Source organism: Staurois parvus, unplaced genomic scaffold (assembly GCF_062004578.1).
Source record: "Staurois parvus isolate SC_StPar_1 unplaced genomic scaffold, SC_StPar_1.0 ptg001207l, whole genome shotgun sequence".
Lineage (NCBI taxonomy): Eukaryota > Metazoa > Chordata > Amphibia > Anura > Ranidae > Staurois > Staurois parvus.
The window spans coordinates 1-16,124 of record NW_028319003.1 but is presented as its reverse complement, the minus strand read 5'-3'; the positions used below and the strand labels follow the sequence as shown (position 1 = coordinate 16,124).

The following is a 16,124-nucleotide window of genomic DNA, read 5'->3' as shown; positions in this document are numbered from 1 at the left end:
ATGTTGTGTGAATATTTTCTGCCTGCTGGGCTTTGTGGTACTATAAGAAATCCTTGCTTAAGAAATGTCTGCTCACACACACAGACCCCCTCCCACCGTGTGATTTGGGAAACAAAGGAATGTTTTTCTTCTCTATAAGATGGAAGAAGATCACACCTATACCATGACGGAGATTGTTTTCGTGTGGAAATGACCAATCAAAGACTAATATAATGCTTATGCTGTTGTCACATGACTCTCGCATCATTCTGCATATATACAGTTGCAAGAAAAAGTATGTGAACCCCTTGGGATTACGTGGAGTTTTGCATGAATTGGGCATAAAATGTGCTCTGAATGTCATCTAAGTCACAACAATAGAAGAACACAGTCTGCTGAACATAATACTACACAAATATTAGATGTTGCCATGGTTTAATTGCACATAACATGTAAACATTCACAGTGCAGGGAGGAAAAAGTATGTGAACCTTTGGACTTAATAACTGGTTGACCCTCCTTTGGCAGCAATAACCTCAACCAAACGTTTCCTGTAGTTGCAGATCAGACCTGCACAACGATCTGGAGTCATTTTGGACCACTCCTCTTCACAAAACTGTTTCAGTGTAGCAATATTCTTGGGATGTCTGGTGTGAATCGCTCTCTTAAGGTCATGCCACAGCATTTCAATCGGGTTGAGGTCAGGACTCTGACTGGGCCACTCCAGAAGGCGTATTCTGTGCTGTTGCAGCCATTGTTTTGTTGAATGACTTGTATGCTTTGGGTCATCATTGTCCTGTTGCATCACCCATCCTCTGTGGAGCTTCAGTTGGCTGACAGATGGTCGTACGTTTTCCTGCAAAATGTCTTGATAAACTCTGGAATTCATTTTCCCATCAATGACAACAATCCGTCCAGCCCTGAGGCAGCAAAGCAGCCCCAAACCATGATGCTCCCTCCGCCATGTTTCACAGTGGGGATGAGGTTTTGATGTTGGTGTGCTGTGCCTTTTTTTCTTCACACATAGTGTTGTGTGTTCTTCCCAAACAACTCAATCTTGGTTTCATCTGTCCACAGTATATTCTGCCAGTAGTGCTGTGGAACATCCAGGTGCTCTTTTGCAAACTTCAAACGTGCTGCAATCTTCTTTTTGGACAGCAATGGCTTCCTCCGTGGTGTCATCCCATGTACTCCATTCTTGGTAAATGTTTTCCTTACTGTAGATGTGTCAACAAAAATGTTAGCATGTGCCAGAGATTTCTGTAGGTCTTTAGCTGACACTCTGGGATTCTTCTTTACCTCATGCAGCATTCTGCGCTGTGCTCTTGCAGTCATTTTTACAGGACGACCACGCCTAGGGAGAGTAGCAACAGTGCTAAACTTTCTCCATTTGTAGACAGTCTGTCTTACCGTGGACACATGAACATCAAGGCTTTTGGAGATACTTTTGTAACCCTTTCCAGCTTCATTCAAGTCAACAATTCTTGATGGTAGGTCTTCTGAGAGCTCTTTTCTGCGAGGCATGGTTCACATCAGACAGTGCTTCTTGAAACCAGTAAACGCAAAACAGGTGTGTGTTTTTTAAGGGCAGGACAGCTGTCAGCAACACATCCAATATCATCACACTGATTGGAGTCAAGGTTGGCTCAATCCTGGCTCCAATTAGCTCTGGGAGAAGTCATTAAGCTAGGGCCTCACATACTTTTTCCTCCCTGCACTGTGAATGTTTACATGTTATGTGCAATTAAACCATGGCAACATCTAATGTTTGTGTAGTATTATGTTCAGCAGCCTGTGTTCTTCTATTGTTGTGGCTTAGATGACGTTCAGAGCACATTTTATGCCCAATTCATGCAAAACTCCACGTAATCCCAAGGGGTTCACATACTTTTTCTTGCAACTGTAAGTTCACTTTCTCATTATAATAAACTAGAAGTATTCATAGACTGAACTTGTGTGTCAGCGTGAGTCCCTTCCAATGTGCGCACATTCCAAAGCTAGCATCATAAATTAGGACAGGAACAGATAAGCACCGGACGATTTCAGTCCGTGACTAAAGCAACTGGTGCCAAGAAACCCGGGAATTGAGTAATGAACCTGCAGCCAGCCGACCTGAAAAGGGCATTAGCTGTCACTCAAACCGGACGGGACGGAGATTGATCACCTCTGGAGCATGGTAAGATATATTTTACTATCTTACCATTGCTTATCCTGTCTTTGTTGTTGATTCATTCCTGTGCCTAGTACGGCTGCTAAAGGTCACTAAAGGCAGGTAACATTGCTTGCCTGGAGTTTATTTAAATCTACCTGCATGTGCTTATCTGTTACCTGGGTCTCTGTGTATTTGTTTTTATGTATCAGTCTTGAGGTGGAAGAGGAGTGGACCTACTGAGGGTTTTGACACATAATTTCTCTGGGTGTGGTAACCTTGTGTGTTGACCAGCAGAGGAAGTGTCGGGTACGCGTCACGGTAGTGTGGCAGCGTGATGCCTTAGCCATTTTTGGGGCTAGGAAGAGTTACTCAGTGATCTGTACTCATAGCCCACCAAGATAGACTGCTATGTTATGTCCTAAATGTGTGTCTGTGAGTTAATGTTTGCCATTCATAACAGAAGGTTGGGGTTTGTTAAGGGTTAAGGAAAGTCTGGACAGCAGCCTGTGAAGTGTCTTAGATTTCTGTTAGGAAGGACCAGAGAAGGGGGGAGGAGATGGGTCAGACGCTGATAAGACCCCTAGAAAGGAATGTTAGCACGTGACCTGGTTGCACAGAGGGAGGGGGAGCAGTATGTGAAGGGATTAGTTAAGTTAGTGAAAGTATGTGGAATCACAGATAAGGGAGGTCGTTTACAGCCAGAAGAATGGCGAAGAAAAAAAAAAAAAAAAAAAAGAGAAGAGAAGAAAGATGTCTTAGTTGACAAATATTTGCTGAAAACAGCGGAAGCTTGGTATAATGTAGCCAAAGTTATCCACAAAGAGCAGTGGACAGAACAGGTATTGCTACAGGGAAAAAAACTGTTTATGTACCATTAATGTGTTAAATATTGAAAAGGATTACTGGCATGTCATATTGTGAAGAGGTGTGAAGGACGTGAAGCAGTTAAAAAGTTATCTAAAGTAGCGAAAGTTTGTAACCTGAAGGTCAGGACTGGCATAAATCATTGTAGGAACAGAGAGGAATGTTATGTGATAAAGGTTTGCTGAACGTGACAGAAGCTCGGTAAAAAAACTGCAAAAGCGTTGCATAAAGAAGTATATGATGATAGAATTCAGAACAAAGGAGGCCAGGAACAGTCCTGCCCAGCCCAGTACACTTCCTGAAGGCAGCCATCTTGCTGCTCCTGCTTTGTCCCTTCCTGCCCAGCCCAGTACACTTCCTGATGGCAGCCATCTTGCTGCTCCTGCTTTGTCCCTTCCTGCCCAGTCCAGTAAACTTCCTGGAGGCGGCCATATTGGTACACCAAATTAGACAACTGGAAGGCCAACGCCTCGAGTGAGCCGCCTCTACCCAGTGTGTCCGGTCTTACAAGTCAATGGTACATTCTACGTGGCACCGGATGTGCTGAGCAGAATCCCAAGTTGTCTATGGTCCACAGGACCCGAAGATATTGGACGTTTAAAAGGTACCCCCAATTATGGTGGAACTAAAGCCTGGAGCTCCCCTACCCAGGAAACCACAGTACCCACTGAAACCAGCGCAATCTAAGGCCATTTCGAAGCAGGTCAAGTCCCTTGTGGCAAATGGTGCACTCATACCTTGTAATACACTTTTGTTCCCGATAAAAAAAGAAGACACCCAAAGGAGAACCAGAGAAGTACAGGATGATACAGGACCTCCGAGCAGTGAATGAAGCCACTGTCTTAGAGACGCCTATCGTTCCAAATCCCCACATTTTACTCACAGGGGTACCTCCAACAGCAAAGTATTTCACCGTGGTGGACCTGGCAAATGCATTCTCCAGCGTTCCCTTGTATCCTCCCTGCAGATACTTCTTCATTTTTTATCCATGAGGGGCAGCAATACACCTGGGCAGTTATGCCACAAGGGGGCGCAAAATTCCATGAGCCAGTTTGCCAAAGCCATGACCACCATACTGGGCACGTGGCAAAAGGAACATTCGGCAGTGGTCCTTCTTCAATATGTGGATGACTTTTCCTCTGTGCTGATGACCTGCCCACGGCTGAAGACGCCTCAGAGAGTTTACTATGTTACTTGGCACACCAAGGCTGTAAGGCCTCTAAACCGAAGTTGCAATGGTGCTCTACAACAGTCGTGTTCTTGGGCCACTGCCTCTCACATGGAACAAGGCATCTTACGGAGGAAAGAGTTAAGGCCATCCAGAACTTGCCACTCCCTTAGGCCAGAAGCCATTCCACGCCTTTCTTGGCCTCATATCCTACTGTAGGTCATGGATTCCTGATGTTTCTTGGTTTATGCAACCACTCTACGATGCTCTCAAGTCTGAGCCCTTCCATCTGTCCGAAGAGGCCGACTCCAACTCTAAAATGCTTATTTTTCTTCAGCCCCAGGTCTACCAGACTACGAGAAATTTTTTCAATTTGTTCGTGTCTGAACACCAAGGCCATGGCACGGGGGTCCTAGCTCAGGAACATGGAGGGCAAACCAGACCCATTGGGTACTATTCTTGCCATTTGGACCCCATAGCTAGGGGTGGTTCTTCATGTCTAAGAGCTGTCTTCACTGCTCAAGCTCTGCTGGATAAGACCTCTGATATTGTTCTGGGACATGAACTTGTTCTTCTTGCACCGTATGCCATTGCTGCCATTTTAAACCAAGTCCAACCTAAACATTTGTCCACAGCGAGGCATCTTAGACTACAGTGTTCCCTCCAATTTCCTGATAACGTCACTCTCCTACGTTGCCAAACCCTGAATCCGGCCACTCTCCTCCCAATTGCTGAGGGGGGTAATGAAGGTAATGCAGAAAGTGGAGAGGATGATGGAGCCACTGAGCCTCATAATTGTCTTGAAGTGATGAAAATGGAAACCTTCCATCTCCCCACAGTGAGTGAAACACCACTGCAGGACCCAGACTTCACCTTGTTTGTTGATGGTTCCAGATATGCAGATGAAGGAGGCAAATATTATACAGGATTTGCGGTCACTACTGAAGACACAGTCCTACAGGCAAGAGCCCTATCGCCAGCAATATCTGCACAAGGAGCAGAACTTCAAGCACTCACAACAGCATGCCGGATGGCGGAAGGAAAAAGGGCCAATATCTACACAGACTCCAGATACGCCTTTGGGATGGCTCATGACTTTGGACCCATATGGAAGGCAAGAGGATTTATGACTGCGGCAGGTACGTCCATAAGACATGGAGCAGCCATTGGACGACTGCTGGAAGCACTCCTTCTACCCATTCAAGTGGCTATTCTGAAGGTAAAAGCTCATGGGAAATTAAACTCCTCAGAAGCCAAAGGCAATAATCTGGCAGATTTGGCGACAAAACGAGCGGCCATGGGACCACCAGAAATGGAAGGAGAGGTGACCGGAGAGTGGGAACCAATATTCACCTTACAGACCTTACCTGTGGACAGAAGCTACCTCAAGGAACTCCAAGAAGCAGCAAGTCCAGAAGAAAAAGAAAGCTGGAGACGGAGAGGAGCTATTCTCAAAGACGGTCTGTTTGAGTGCAACAAGAGGCTTTGTTTACCCAAGAATATGTTTCCAGCTGTAGTCCAGTGGGCACACGGAGCAGCCCATCTGTCAAAGAGCCTCATGAACTCTCTCATCAACAAGTACGATATAGCACCTGGAATCACCACATTGACGAACAATTTTTTGCAGAACATGTGCCATCTGTGCAAAGTGCAATCCGGGACGCACAGAGAAGACACCACAGAAACACTTGGCCAAACCCCTATACCCTTTTCATAGGATACAAATTGATCATATCCAGATGCCAAAGAGTGGGCGGTTGAGTACACCCTAGTGGTGTTGGACATGTTTTCCAGTTGGCCAGAGGCCTTTGTTGTAACTAACAGGACTGCTAAAACAACTGAGAAGAAACTCCCCACTGAGGTTGTATGCAGATATGGGCTTCCAGAGGTGATAGAGAGTGACCAGGGCCCCGCCTTCACAGCTTCAGTAACCAATGAAATATGGGCGGCATTAGGAGTCACTCTGGCGTTCCATACCGCCCATCACCCCCAAAGTAGTGGGAAAATAGAAAGAATGCTAAAAGTAGCCCAAGAGACTGGCATGAGTTGGCCAGACAGTCTGCTTATTGCCCTATTTAGTGTCAGATACACACCAAGAGAGAACACTCCCTGTCCCCTTATGAAAATTTGTTTAGCTCAGCCCCCAGACTTGGTTGTTATTTTCCACAACAGTTGCAATTACAATTTGATGTGTTAACTGATTATGTGACTGTATTATCACGTGAATTAACCCGTATCCATGTCCAAGTGTTTTCTCCATTCCAGATCCTGAGTCAGATACAGGAACTCACAGCCTATTACCCGGAGATTGGGTATTAGTAAAGACATTTATGAGGAAACATTCCCTTGAGCCAAGATATGATGGTCCGTTCCAAGTTCTGCTGACCACAGCCCCTTCTGACAAGGTGGCCGGGAAGAACACTTGGATACACGCCGCCCACTGCAAGAAAGTCCCAACCCTGAGGGCAAGGCGTCATCTACACCATGACAACTATGTTGTATATCCTTTTTCTAATGAGTCTGACAGAGGCTCAACAGGTGGATATCACCGAAATAGGTGACACCACTATATTTTGGTACAACTCATCCAACACTCATGTAGCTATTTTCACCTTTGATTTCTGTAGTATAGATCCCATGTGGTGCTATGACCATAATCTATATGATCTTGACACAACGAGCATGTTCCAATAGTAGTGACCAGGTATACATATGTGTCATGGATGATTACTGGGGACCAAAAGATTAGAACCAGATTGGAAGGGATTTGGACTGGTGAGTATGCCCTTGTAAAGGTCATTATGCCTCTCCACATCCTAGCAGAGAATACCCCTGACCCAACGCCTGGCCGTAGGAGGAAGCGAAAAGCTCCTTCTGGCAGTTTTGACCCACATGTGTATGTAGATGCCATTGGAGTCCCAAGGGGGGTGCCTAATGGATTTAAAGCCAGAGACCAAGTAAAGCAGGCTTTGAATCCCTGATTCCCATGATAACTGTTAATAAAAATGTAGATTAGATAAATTACATATACTACAACCAACAGAGGTTTGTGAATTACACCAGAGATGCCCTCCAAGGAATCGTTGACCAGTTAGCCCCTACATCCTACATGACATTCCAGAATAGAATGGCTCTGGACATGATTTTAGCAGAAAAAGGAGGTGTCTGTAAAATGATAGAAGGAACCGGAACATGTTGTACATATATTCCTGACAATACCGGCCCGAATGGTAAGATTACTCTATGAAGAAATTGGAAGATCTGTCAGTTGAGTTGAAAAAGAATTCCGGGATCACAGACTTGTGGGATCAATATTTCAGTTGGATGAGTGGGTGGCAAAAGATACTTGTCCAAATAGGGGTAACTGTACTAATAATTCTGATTCTCCTGGCCCTGGTTGTATGCTGTGTTATACCATGTGTGAGGAAATTGATGAGCAAAGCTGTAGACAACAGAACACCTACCTTCCTGAACCAGGAGCAAGAGGATCCCCACATGATAGATGAAGGAAAACCTTATACCCCGTTACGGTCCCTCCCCGCCAATAGTAATCTCACAATTTTGTAGGGAAAGCATCTGACTTCCTTATGTACAAAGTCTGTGGCAAGGGGGGGGGATGAAATAGTCATCACCTGTCTAACGTGCAGCATAAAAGAGTTCCAAGGTACATAAGGACAGATGAGCGAGGTCTTATAGGGACAGATGGGCGAGGTCTTATAGGGACAGATGGGCGAGGTCTTATAGGGACAGATGGGCGAGGTCTTATAGGGACAGATGGGCGAGGTCTTATAGGGACAGATGGGCGAGGTCTTATAGGGACAGATGGGCGAGGTCTTATAGGGACAGATGGGCGAGGTCTTATAGGGACAGATGAGCGAGGTCTTATAGGGACAGATGAGCGAGGTCTTATAGGGACAGATGAGCGAGGTCTTATAGGGACAGATGAGCGAGGTCTTATAGGGACAGAGGAAAATAGTCATTTTAAGGGGGGACTGTGATAGATTTGGTAAAATGCCTATTTCGTTTCCTATTGAATATATATATATACGCTATTTCTATAAGTTTTATAAATATTTACTTTTATACTTTAATACATATGTTGTGTGAATATTTTTTGCCTGCTGGGCTTTGTGGTACTATAAGAAATCCTTGCTTAAGAAATGTCTGCTCACACACACTGCCCCCCTCCCATCACACTGCCCCCCTCCCACCGTGCCAACTTGTAACAAAGGAATGTTGTTTTCCTATAAGATGGAAGAAGATCACACCTATACCATGACGGAGATTGTTTTCGTGTGGAAATGACCAATCAAAGACTAATATAATGCTTATGCTGTTGTCACATGACTCTCGCATCATTCTGCATATATAAGTTCACTTTCTCATTATAATAAACTAGAAGTATTCATAGACTGAACTTGTGTGTCAGCGTGAGTCCCTTCCAATGTGCGCACATTCCAAAGCTAGCGTCATAAATTAGGACAGGAACAGATAAGCACCGGAAGATTTCAGTCCTTGACTAAAGCACCACCCCTCTCTGCCAATCCCTCCAATGACCTCCACCCCTCTCTGTCATTCCCTCCACTGTCCTCCACCCCCCTCTGCCAATCCCTCCAATAACCTCCACCCCCCTCTGTCATTCCCTCCACTGTCCTCCACCCCCCTCTGCCAATCCCTCCAATAACCTCCACCCCCCTCTGTCATTCCCTCCACTGTCCTCCACCCCCCTCTGTCATTCCCTCCACTCCCCTCTATGATTACAGCACGTCCACCATGTGAATGACAACCTATGACCCGTGTGATCTAATACATACAACATGGCATTGAAGGTTTGTAGGTCACATGACTCCGCATGGGATGGAAGGAACCACTTTGTAGGCGGTAATGCGCCAGTCAGCCGCCATTTTTTCTGAGTTCCAGTATTTCAGGTTTACAATCCACGCTTTTATTGAAGTGAGTCGCAGATATAATCCAGATACGTTTACCGGATCAATCGGGACGGCATTGTTTCTTCTGATGTATTACAGGCTGATATCACCCCGCCCCCGCCCTACTCTGGACCAATCAGTGAGCAGTATGGGTGGAGGAATGGATTTAGTGTTCATGACCCACCTGTGCTGATCTCTGTAGGAGTGTCCTCCTCTATAAATGTCCCCGTTATTCCATCCTCCTCCATAGACTGCTGATCATCCCTCACATTCGCCTCTTCTTCTTCTGCTTTCACCTCAAATTCTATATCGATTGGATCTCCACTCTACATCAAGAGAAGGAGAGGAAATATCATCTGGAAGATAGAAGGTCACAGAAACTCCACACATTGTCTGTATGAATCCATGTTCTAGATGCTCCATCCCACCAACCTTGCAATGGTGAGGGATGGTGTGACCTTCCTGTGTGGAATCCCGGGAATACAGAGGACGGGGACATCTCTCTGGGGGGTTCCTGGTATTAGGTGGCTCCATCATCTCCTTGTGTCCTTCTGAAAACTCCTCCATCACTCCATACTCCTCATCCTCCTCTTTATACTCTTCTTTACCATCAATATTCTCATCCCCGAGGATTCCACTCTGAGAGATATAATAAAACATTCATTGTAACAAACATGCCGAGTATAAATCCCACCTACCAATAATTGTCATCATCTACCCCATTATCATCCCACGTGTGGACTACTGCAACTGCCTCCTCACCGGCCTCCCGCACCACCGCCGACCTCCTCACCGGCCATCCCTCCTCACCGGCCGACCTCCTCACCGGCCGACCTCCTCACCGGCCGACCTCCCCACCGGCCGACCTCCCCACCGGCCGACCTCCCCACCGGCCTCCCACACCACCGACCATCCCTCCTCACCGGACTCCCACACCACCGGACATCCCCCCTCACCGACCTCCCGCACCACCGGCCATCCCTCCTCACCGGCCATCCCTCCTCACCTGCCTCCCCCTCACCGACTATCTCCGCTTCAGTCTATCCTGAACTCAGCGGCCAGACTCATCCACCTCACCAACCGCTCTGCCACCCCCCTCTGTCATTCCCTCCACTGGCCTCCACTCAGTGTCCTCCACCCCCCTCTGTCATTCCCTCCACTGGCCTCCACTCAGTGTCTTCCACCCCCCTCTGTCATTCAATCCACTGGCCTCCACCCCCCTCTGTCATTCTCTCCACTGGCCTCCACCCCCCTCTGTCATTCCCTCCACTGGCCTCCACTCAGTGTCCTCCACCCCCTTCTGTCATTCCCTCCACTGGCCTCCACTCAGTGTCCTCTAAACCCCCTCTATCATTCCCTCCACTGGCCTCCACTCAGTATCCTCCACCCCTCTCTGTCATTCCCTCCACTGGCCTCCACTCAGTGTCCTCCACCCCTCTCTGTCTTCCCTCCACTGGCCTCCATTCAGTGTCCTACACCCCCTTCTGTCATTCCCTCCACTGGCCTCCACTCAGTGTCCTCTAACCCCCCTCTGTCATTCCCTCCACTGGCCTCCACTCAGGGTCCCTCCACCCCTCTCTTCCAATCCCTCCACTGGCCTCAACTCCATTTCCTCCACCCATCTCTGCCAATCCCTCCACTGGCCTCCACTCAGTGTCCTCCACCCCCCTGTGTCATTCCCTCCACTGGCCTCCATTCAGTGTCCTCCACCCCTCTCTGTCATTCCCTCCACTGGCCTCCATTCAGTGTCCCTCCACCCCTCTCTGTCATTCCCTCCACTGGCCTCCACTCGGTGTCCTCCACCCCTCTCTGTCATTCCCTCCACTGGCCTCCATTCAGTGTCCTCCACCCCCCTCTGTCATTCCCTCCACTGGCCTCCACTCAGTGTCCTCCACCCCCCCTCTGACATACAAAGCCATTCATAACTCCGCCCCAAACTACCTCACCGACCTGATACCCAAATACCACCCAACCCGTATCTTCGCTCCTCACAAGACCTCCTACTCTCTAGCTCCCTGGTCTCCACTTCCCACGCCCGACTGCAGGACTTCCCCCATCCTCTGGAACTCCCTACCCCAATCCATCAGACTGTCACCTACCCTCCTCACCTTTTAGGCGCACCCTGAAACCCATCTCTTCAGGGAAGCCTACCCTGCCCCACCTAACAGCCGATCTCCTCCACTCCTCCTACCACTCCATCCCCCACAGCCACTTCCTCCTGTACCACCATCCCCCTCCCTCCTAGATTGTAAGCTCCCAGGATCAGGGCCCTCCCCCCCCTCGTGTATTGTATTGTTACTGTATGTCTCATGTTCTGTCCCCACTATAATGTACAGCGCTGAGCAAACCTTCTGCCGCTATATAAATACTGTATAATAATAATCTACCTGATGATGGTGAGGGATGGTGTGACCTACCTGTGTGGAATCCCGGGAATACAGAGGACGGGGACATCTCTCTGGTGGGTTCCCATGACTGGATCCACCTACCTGATGATGGTGAGGGATGGTGTGACTTTCCTGTGTGGAATCCTGGGAATACAGAGGACAGGGACATCTCTCTGGTGGGGTCCCCTGACTGGATCCACCTACCTGATGATGGTGAGGGATGGTGTGACCTACCTGTGTGGAATCCCGGGAATACAGAGGACGGGGACATCTGGATGACTCCACCATGGTGTCCTGGTACAGATCTTTGTGTCCATCTGGAATCTCTGACTCCTCCATCCTCCATCCTCATCCTCCTCCTCTTTTATCTCTTTCTTTGACCTCAACTTTAGGATCTCTCAGGTTTCCACTCTGAATATATAAATAAAAAATGACATCAATGGTAACAATGCAGATAATGTACAGATCCTAATGATACTATCAGTGATTGTTCCTCATCTACCTGATGATGGTGTGGGATGGTGTGACCTTCCTGTGTGGAATCCCGGGAATACAGAGGACGGGGACATCTCTCTGGTGGGTTCCCATGACTGGATCCATCTGTAGGAAACACACACACTGACTGAATCCATTGTTTCTATGTGTTTATCAGATGATGGGGGATCTAGGTGGATCCTCCGTACTGCTCTCTCCTTTACAATAAAGTCTCCTCTTACCCGGTGATGTGAGGGGCGGCTGATTGTCCATCATGACGTCCTTGTAGAGGTCCTTGTGTCCTCTCTGGTGGTCCTCCATCATGACGTCCTTGTAGAGGTCCTTGTGTCCTCTCTGGTGGGTCCTCCATCATGACGTCCTTGTAGAGGTCCTTGTGTCCTCTCTGGTGGTCCTCCATCATGACGTCCTTGTAGAGGTCCTTGTGTCCTCTCTGGTGGTCCTCCATCATGACGTCCTTGTAGAGGTCCTTGTGTCCTCTCTGGTGGTCCTCCATCATGACGTCCTTGTAGAGGTCCTTGTGTCCTCTCTGGTGGTCCTCCATCATGACGTCCTTGTAGAGGTCCTTGTGTCCTTCTAAATATGTGTAATAATCTGCTGGAGATAAAAGATGTCACATGACTATGGAGGAAGAGGACGGACATGACGGGGTTACTGGGTGTAAATAGAACGTAACATCTTTTTACCTCCTCTGCTGCTACTTCCTGCAATGTCTCCGATCTCATTCACACGGCATGGCACAGCCTGACTTTATTCCACATCACTTCCTGTCTGTTCCTGACATCACATCCTGTCTGTTCCTGACATCACTTCCTGTCTGTATTCCATAGAGAAGTCCTGTCTGGTTAGTAGAAATGAGATCACCATCTTGTGGAGATCAGAGGAACTGCAGCCCCGAGAAATGTCCCCTAATACCCATTCCTGCATTGTATTACCTTACAGAGATATCAGGGAGGAGCCAAAATAACTAATAAAAAGTAAGAAACAATAAACCAACTCTTATGTAACCAACTGTTTAACAAATATATTTTACTGCAGATAGAAAAGTCTTAAAAACACAGAACACAAGATAGAAACAAAGGTATACAGAATAAAACAGAGACCTCCAAAATCAGACAGACTACCCAGAATGTCCCGTCCTTCATATCAGAGAAAGACAGACGACCCAGAATGTCCCGTCCTTCATATCAGAGAGAGACAGACTACCCAGAATGTCCCGTCCTTCATATCAGAGAGAGACAGACTACCCAGAATGTCCCGTCCTTCATATCAGAGAGAGACAGACTACCCAGAATGTCCCGTCCTTCATATCAGAGAGAGAGACAGACTACCCAGAATGTCCCATCCTTCATATCAGAGAGAGAGAGACAGACTACCCAGAATGTCCCGTCCTTCATATCAGAGAGAGACCGACGACCCAGAATGTCCCATCCTTCATATCAGAGAGACAGACTACCCAGAATGTCCCGTCCTTCATATCAGAGAGAGACAGACTACCCAGAATGTCCCATCCTTCATATCAGAGAGACAGACTACCCAGAATGTCCCGTCCTTCATATCAGAGAGAGAGACAGACTACCCAGAATGTCCCGTCCTTCATATCAGAGAGAGACAGCCTACCCAGAATGTCCCGTCCTTCATATCAGAGAGAGACAGCCTACCCAGAATGTCCCGTCCTTCATATCAGAGAGAGCAGACTACCCAGAATGTCCCGTCCTTCATATCAGAGAGAGACAGACTACCCAGAATGTCCCATCCTTCATATCAGAGAGAGAGACAGACTACCCAGAATGTCCCGTCCTTCATATCAGAGAGAGACAGACTAACCAGAATGTCTCTGTCCTAAATATCAGAGAGAGAGACAGACTACCCAGAATGTCCCGTCCTTCATATCAGAGAGAGACAGACTACCCAGAATGTCCCATCCTTCATATCAGAGAGAGACAGACTACCCAGAATGTCCCGTCCTTCATATCAGAGAGAGAGACAGACTACCCAGAATGTCCCGTCCTTCATATCAGAGAGAGACAGACTACCCAGAATGTCCCATCCTTCATATCAGAGAGAGAGACAGACTACCCAGAATGTCCCGTCCTTCATATCAGAGAGAGAGACAGACTACCCAGAATGTCCCGTCCTTCATATCAGAGAGAGACAGACTACCCAGAATGTCCCATCCTTCATATCAGAGAGAGACAGACGACCCACAATGTCCCGTCGTTCATATCAGAGAGAGAGACAGACGACCCAGAATGTCCCGTCCTTCATATCAGAGAGAGACAGACTACCCAGAATGTCCCGTCCTTCATATCAGAGAGAGACAGTCTACCCAGAATGTCCCGTCCTTCATATCAGAGAGAGAGACAGACTACCCAGAATGTCCCATCCTTCATATCAGAGAGAGAGAGACTACCCAGAATGTCCCGTCCTTCATATCAGAGAGAGACAGACTACCCAGAATGTCCCGTCCTTCATATCAGAGAGAGACAGACTACCCAGAATGTCCCGTCCTTCATATCAGAGAGAGAGACAGACAACCCAGAATATCCCGTCCTTCATATCAGAGAGAGAGACAGACTACCCAGAATATCCCGTCCTTCATATCAGAGAGAGACAGACTACCCAGAATGTCCCGTCCTTCATATCAGAGAGAGACAGACTACCCAGAATGTCCCATCCTTCATATCAGAGAGACAGACTACCCAGAATGTCCCGTCCTTCATAACAAAGAAAGAGACAGACTACCCAGAATGTCCCGTCCTTCATATCAGAGACCGAGACAGACTACCCAGAATGTCCCGTCCTTCATATCAGAGAGAGACAGACTACCCAGAATGTCCCGTCCTTCATATCAGAGAGAGACAGACTACCCAGAATGTCCCGTCCTTCATATCAGAGAGAGACAGACTACCCAGAATGTCCCGTCCTTCATATCAGAGAGAGACAGACTACCCAGAATGTCCCGTCCTTCATATCAGAGAGAGAGACAGACTACCCAGAATGTCCCGTCCTTCATATCAGACAGCCAGCCAGCTCTTGAAGGCTGGTAGGAAAGAACTCTAAGGGTACCTAAGGGCTTGACTAGAAGAGGAAAAACTGCCCAGACACCTCCACAGGGGTAAGAAGAGAGAAGAAATATGGCACAACCCATATGGGGCACAAAACAGCAGCAGGTCATAAGGATGCACAGGGACCCATATACCTAAACACCCACCACTGCCCCAAAGCTGCCTACATCTAATCACGGAGCATGGTCCAACAAAGCATCCTCAGCTGAGGAGAGGGGAAGGGGGGAAGGGATCCTAGATTGTCTATCTGATTAGGAACAGGAGCAAGGGAAGGAGTCTGGAGGAACTGCACATCGGTCATCAAATGAGAACTTACCCTCCAGTGACCAGGTCCCACAAAGGTCTCCAGGCAGACTCCCTACCTGCTGGGGGAACTAGGAGCAGGACCCCAGAATGATCTTCTTGCTGACAATGAGGAGAGCACAGGGACATCCAGCAATTAAATCTTCCTGCCAGATGATCAATCAACAGCTTTCAGGTACTGAATCAGAAGAGAACCAGACGGCAAATTCTTATCTCCGAGGAGGACAGCATAGTGAAACGTAACACTCTCAGTGTAGTACAGCATAGGAACTAGGCCACTAGACCTGCCACAGGGAAAACTCCCAGACCATTCCATAGGGGAAGACTCTTCAACACGTGAGGGATTTCCAGTGGAGCTCAGGTCAGAGTACCAAGTCATGGAGGGGATGCTTGATGAGACGGGAACTGTTCTCAGGAAACAGATTGGAGCCCCAGACATGGGGACACCCCTGCAAGTGAAGACTTTCATGGTGAAGGGAATAAACTGCCCCTTTCAGACAAAAAGGCAGACAGGTAATATCTGGAAGTACTTGGTCTACAGAGACCATTTGGATGTTTCGCCCCAAGTTCAGGCTCCCAGGCATGAGGGATTGATAAGGACTGACTTACAACTGAAAAAGGGAGTCTAAATTATGAGAGTAATCCCTTGGCACCCTACACACCCTGAAAGATGAGGGAGGGAGAATGATTCTGACTTATAAGGGGAGGAATTAAATCCCTAAAGCACAGGTGTCAAACTGGTGACCCTCCAACTGTTACCAAACTACAAGTCCCATGAGGCAT

The 16,124-nt window shown here is 47.7% G+C and overlaps 2 protein-coding genes across 2 annotated transcripts; both read right to left on the bottom strand.

Annotated features, from left to right (window-relative positions):
• Positions 1-9,085: 9,085 nt before the first annotated feature.
• On the bottom strand, positions 9,086-11,847 carry LOC149438176 (uncharacterized). Its single transcript, XM_089660154.1, has 3 exons — positions 11,713-11,847; positions 9,524-9,730; positions 9,086-9,417 (listed from the first exon to the last, which is right to left on the bottom strand). The coding sequence occupies exons 1-3, from the start codon at positions 11,815-11,817 to the stop codon at positions 9,265-9,267; spliced, it is 465 nt and encodes a 154-aa protein (XP_089516280.1). The 5' UTR covers positions 11,818-11,847; the 3' UTR covers positions 9,086-9,264.
• A 125-nt stretch (positions 11,848-11,972) lies between these two features.
• Positions 11,973-12,855, bottom strand: LOC149438175 (uncharacterized). The gene is made up of 3 exons (XM_089660135.1): positions 12,657-12,855; positions 12,195-12,546; positions 11,973-12,078 (listed from the first exon to the last, which is right to left on the bottom strand). Exons 2-3 carry the CDS (start codon positions 12,515-12,517, stop codon positions 11,973-11,975), a joined length of 429 nt encoding a protein of 142 aa, XP_089516261.1. The 5' UTR covers positions 12,518-12,546; positions 12,657-12,855.
• Between the last annotated feature and the right edge of the window lie 3,269 nt (positions 12,856-16,124).

Coding starts and splice junctions, on each gene's coding strand:
- LOC149438176 (XM_089660154.1), bottom strand. CDS start 11,817: ATGGAGGAGTCAGAGATTCCAGATGGACACAAAGATCTGTACCAGGAC. Junction 9,731..11,712: donor ATTCCCGGGATTCCACACAG/GTAGGTCACACC, acceptor TATATCTCTCAG/AGTGGAATCCTCGGGGATGA. Junction 9,418..9,523: donor CCATCCCTCACCATTGCAAG/GTTGGTGGGATG, acceptor CTCTTGATGTAG/AGTGGAGATCCAATCGATAT.
- LOC149438175 (XM_089660135.1), bottom strand. CDS start 12,517: ATGATGGAGGACCACCAGAGAGGACACAAGGACCTCTACAAGGACGTC. Junction 12,079..12,194: donor GCCGCCCCTCACATCACCGG/GTAAGAGGAGAC, acceptor TGTTTCCTACAG/ATGGATCCAGTCATGGGAAC.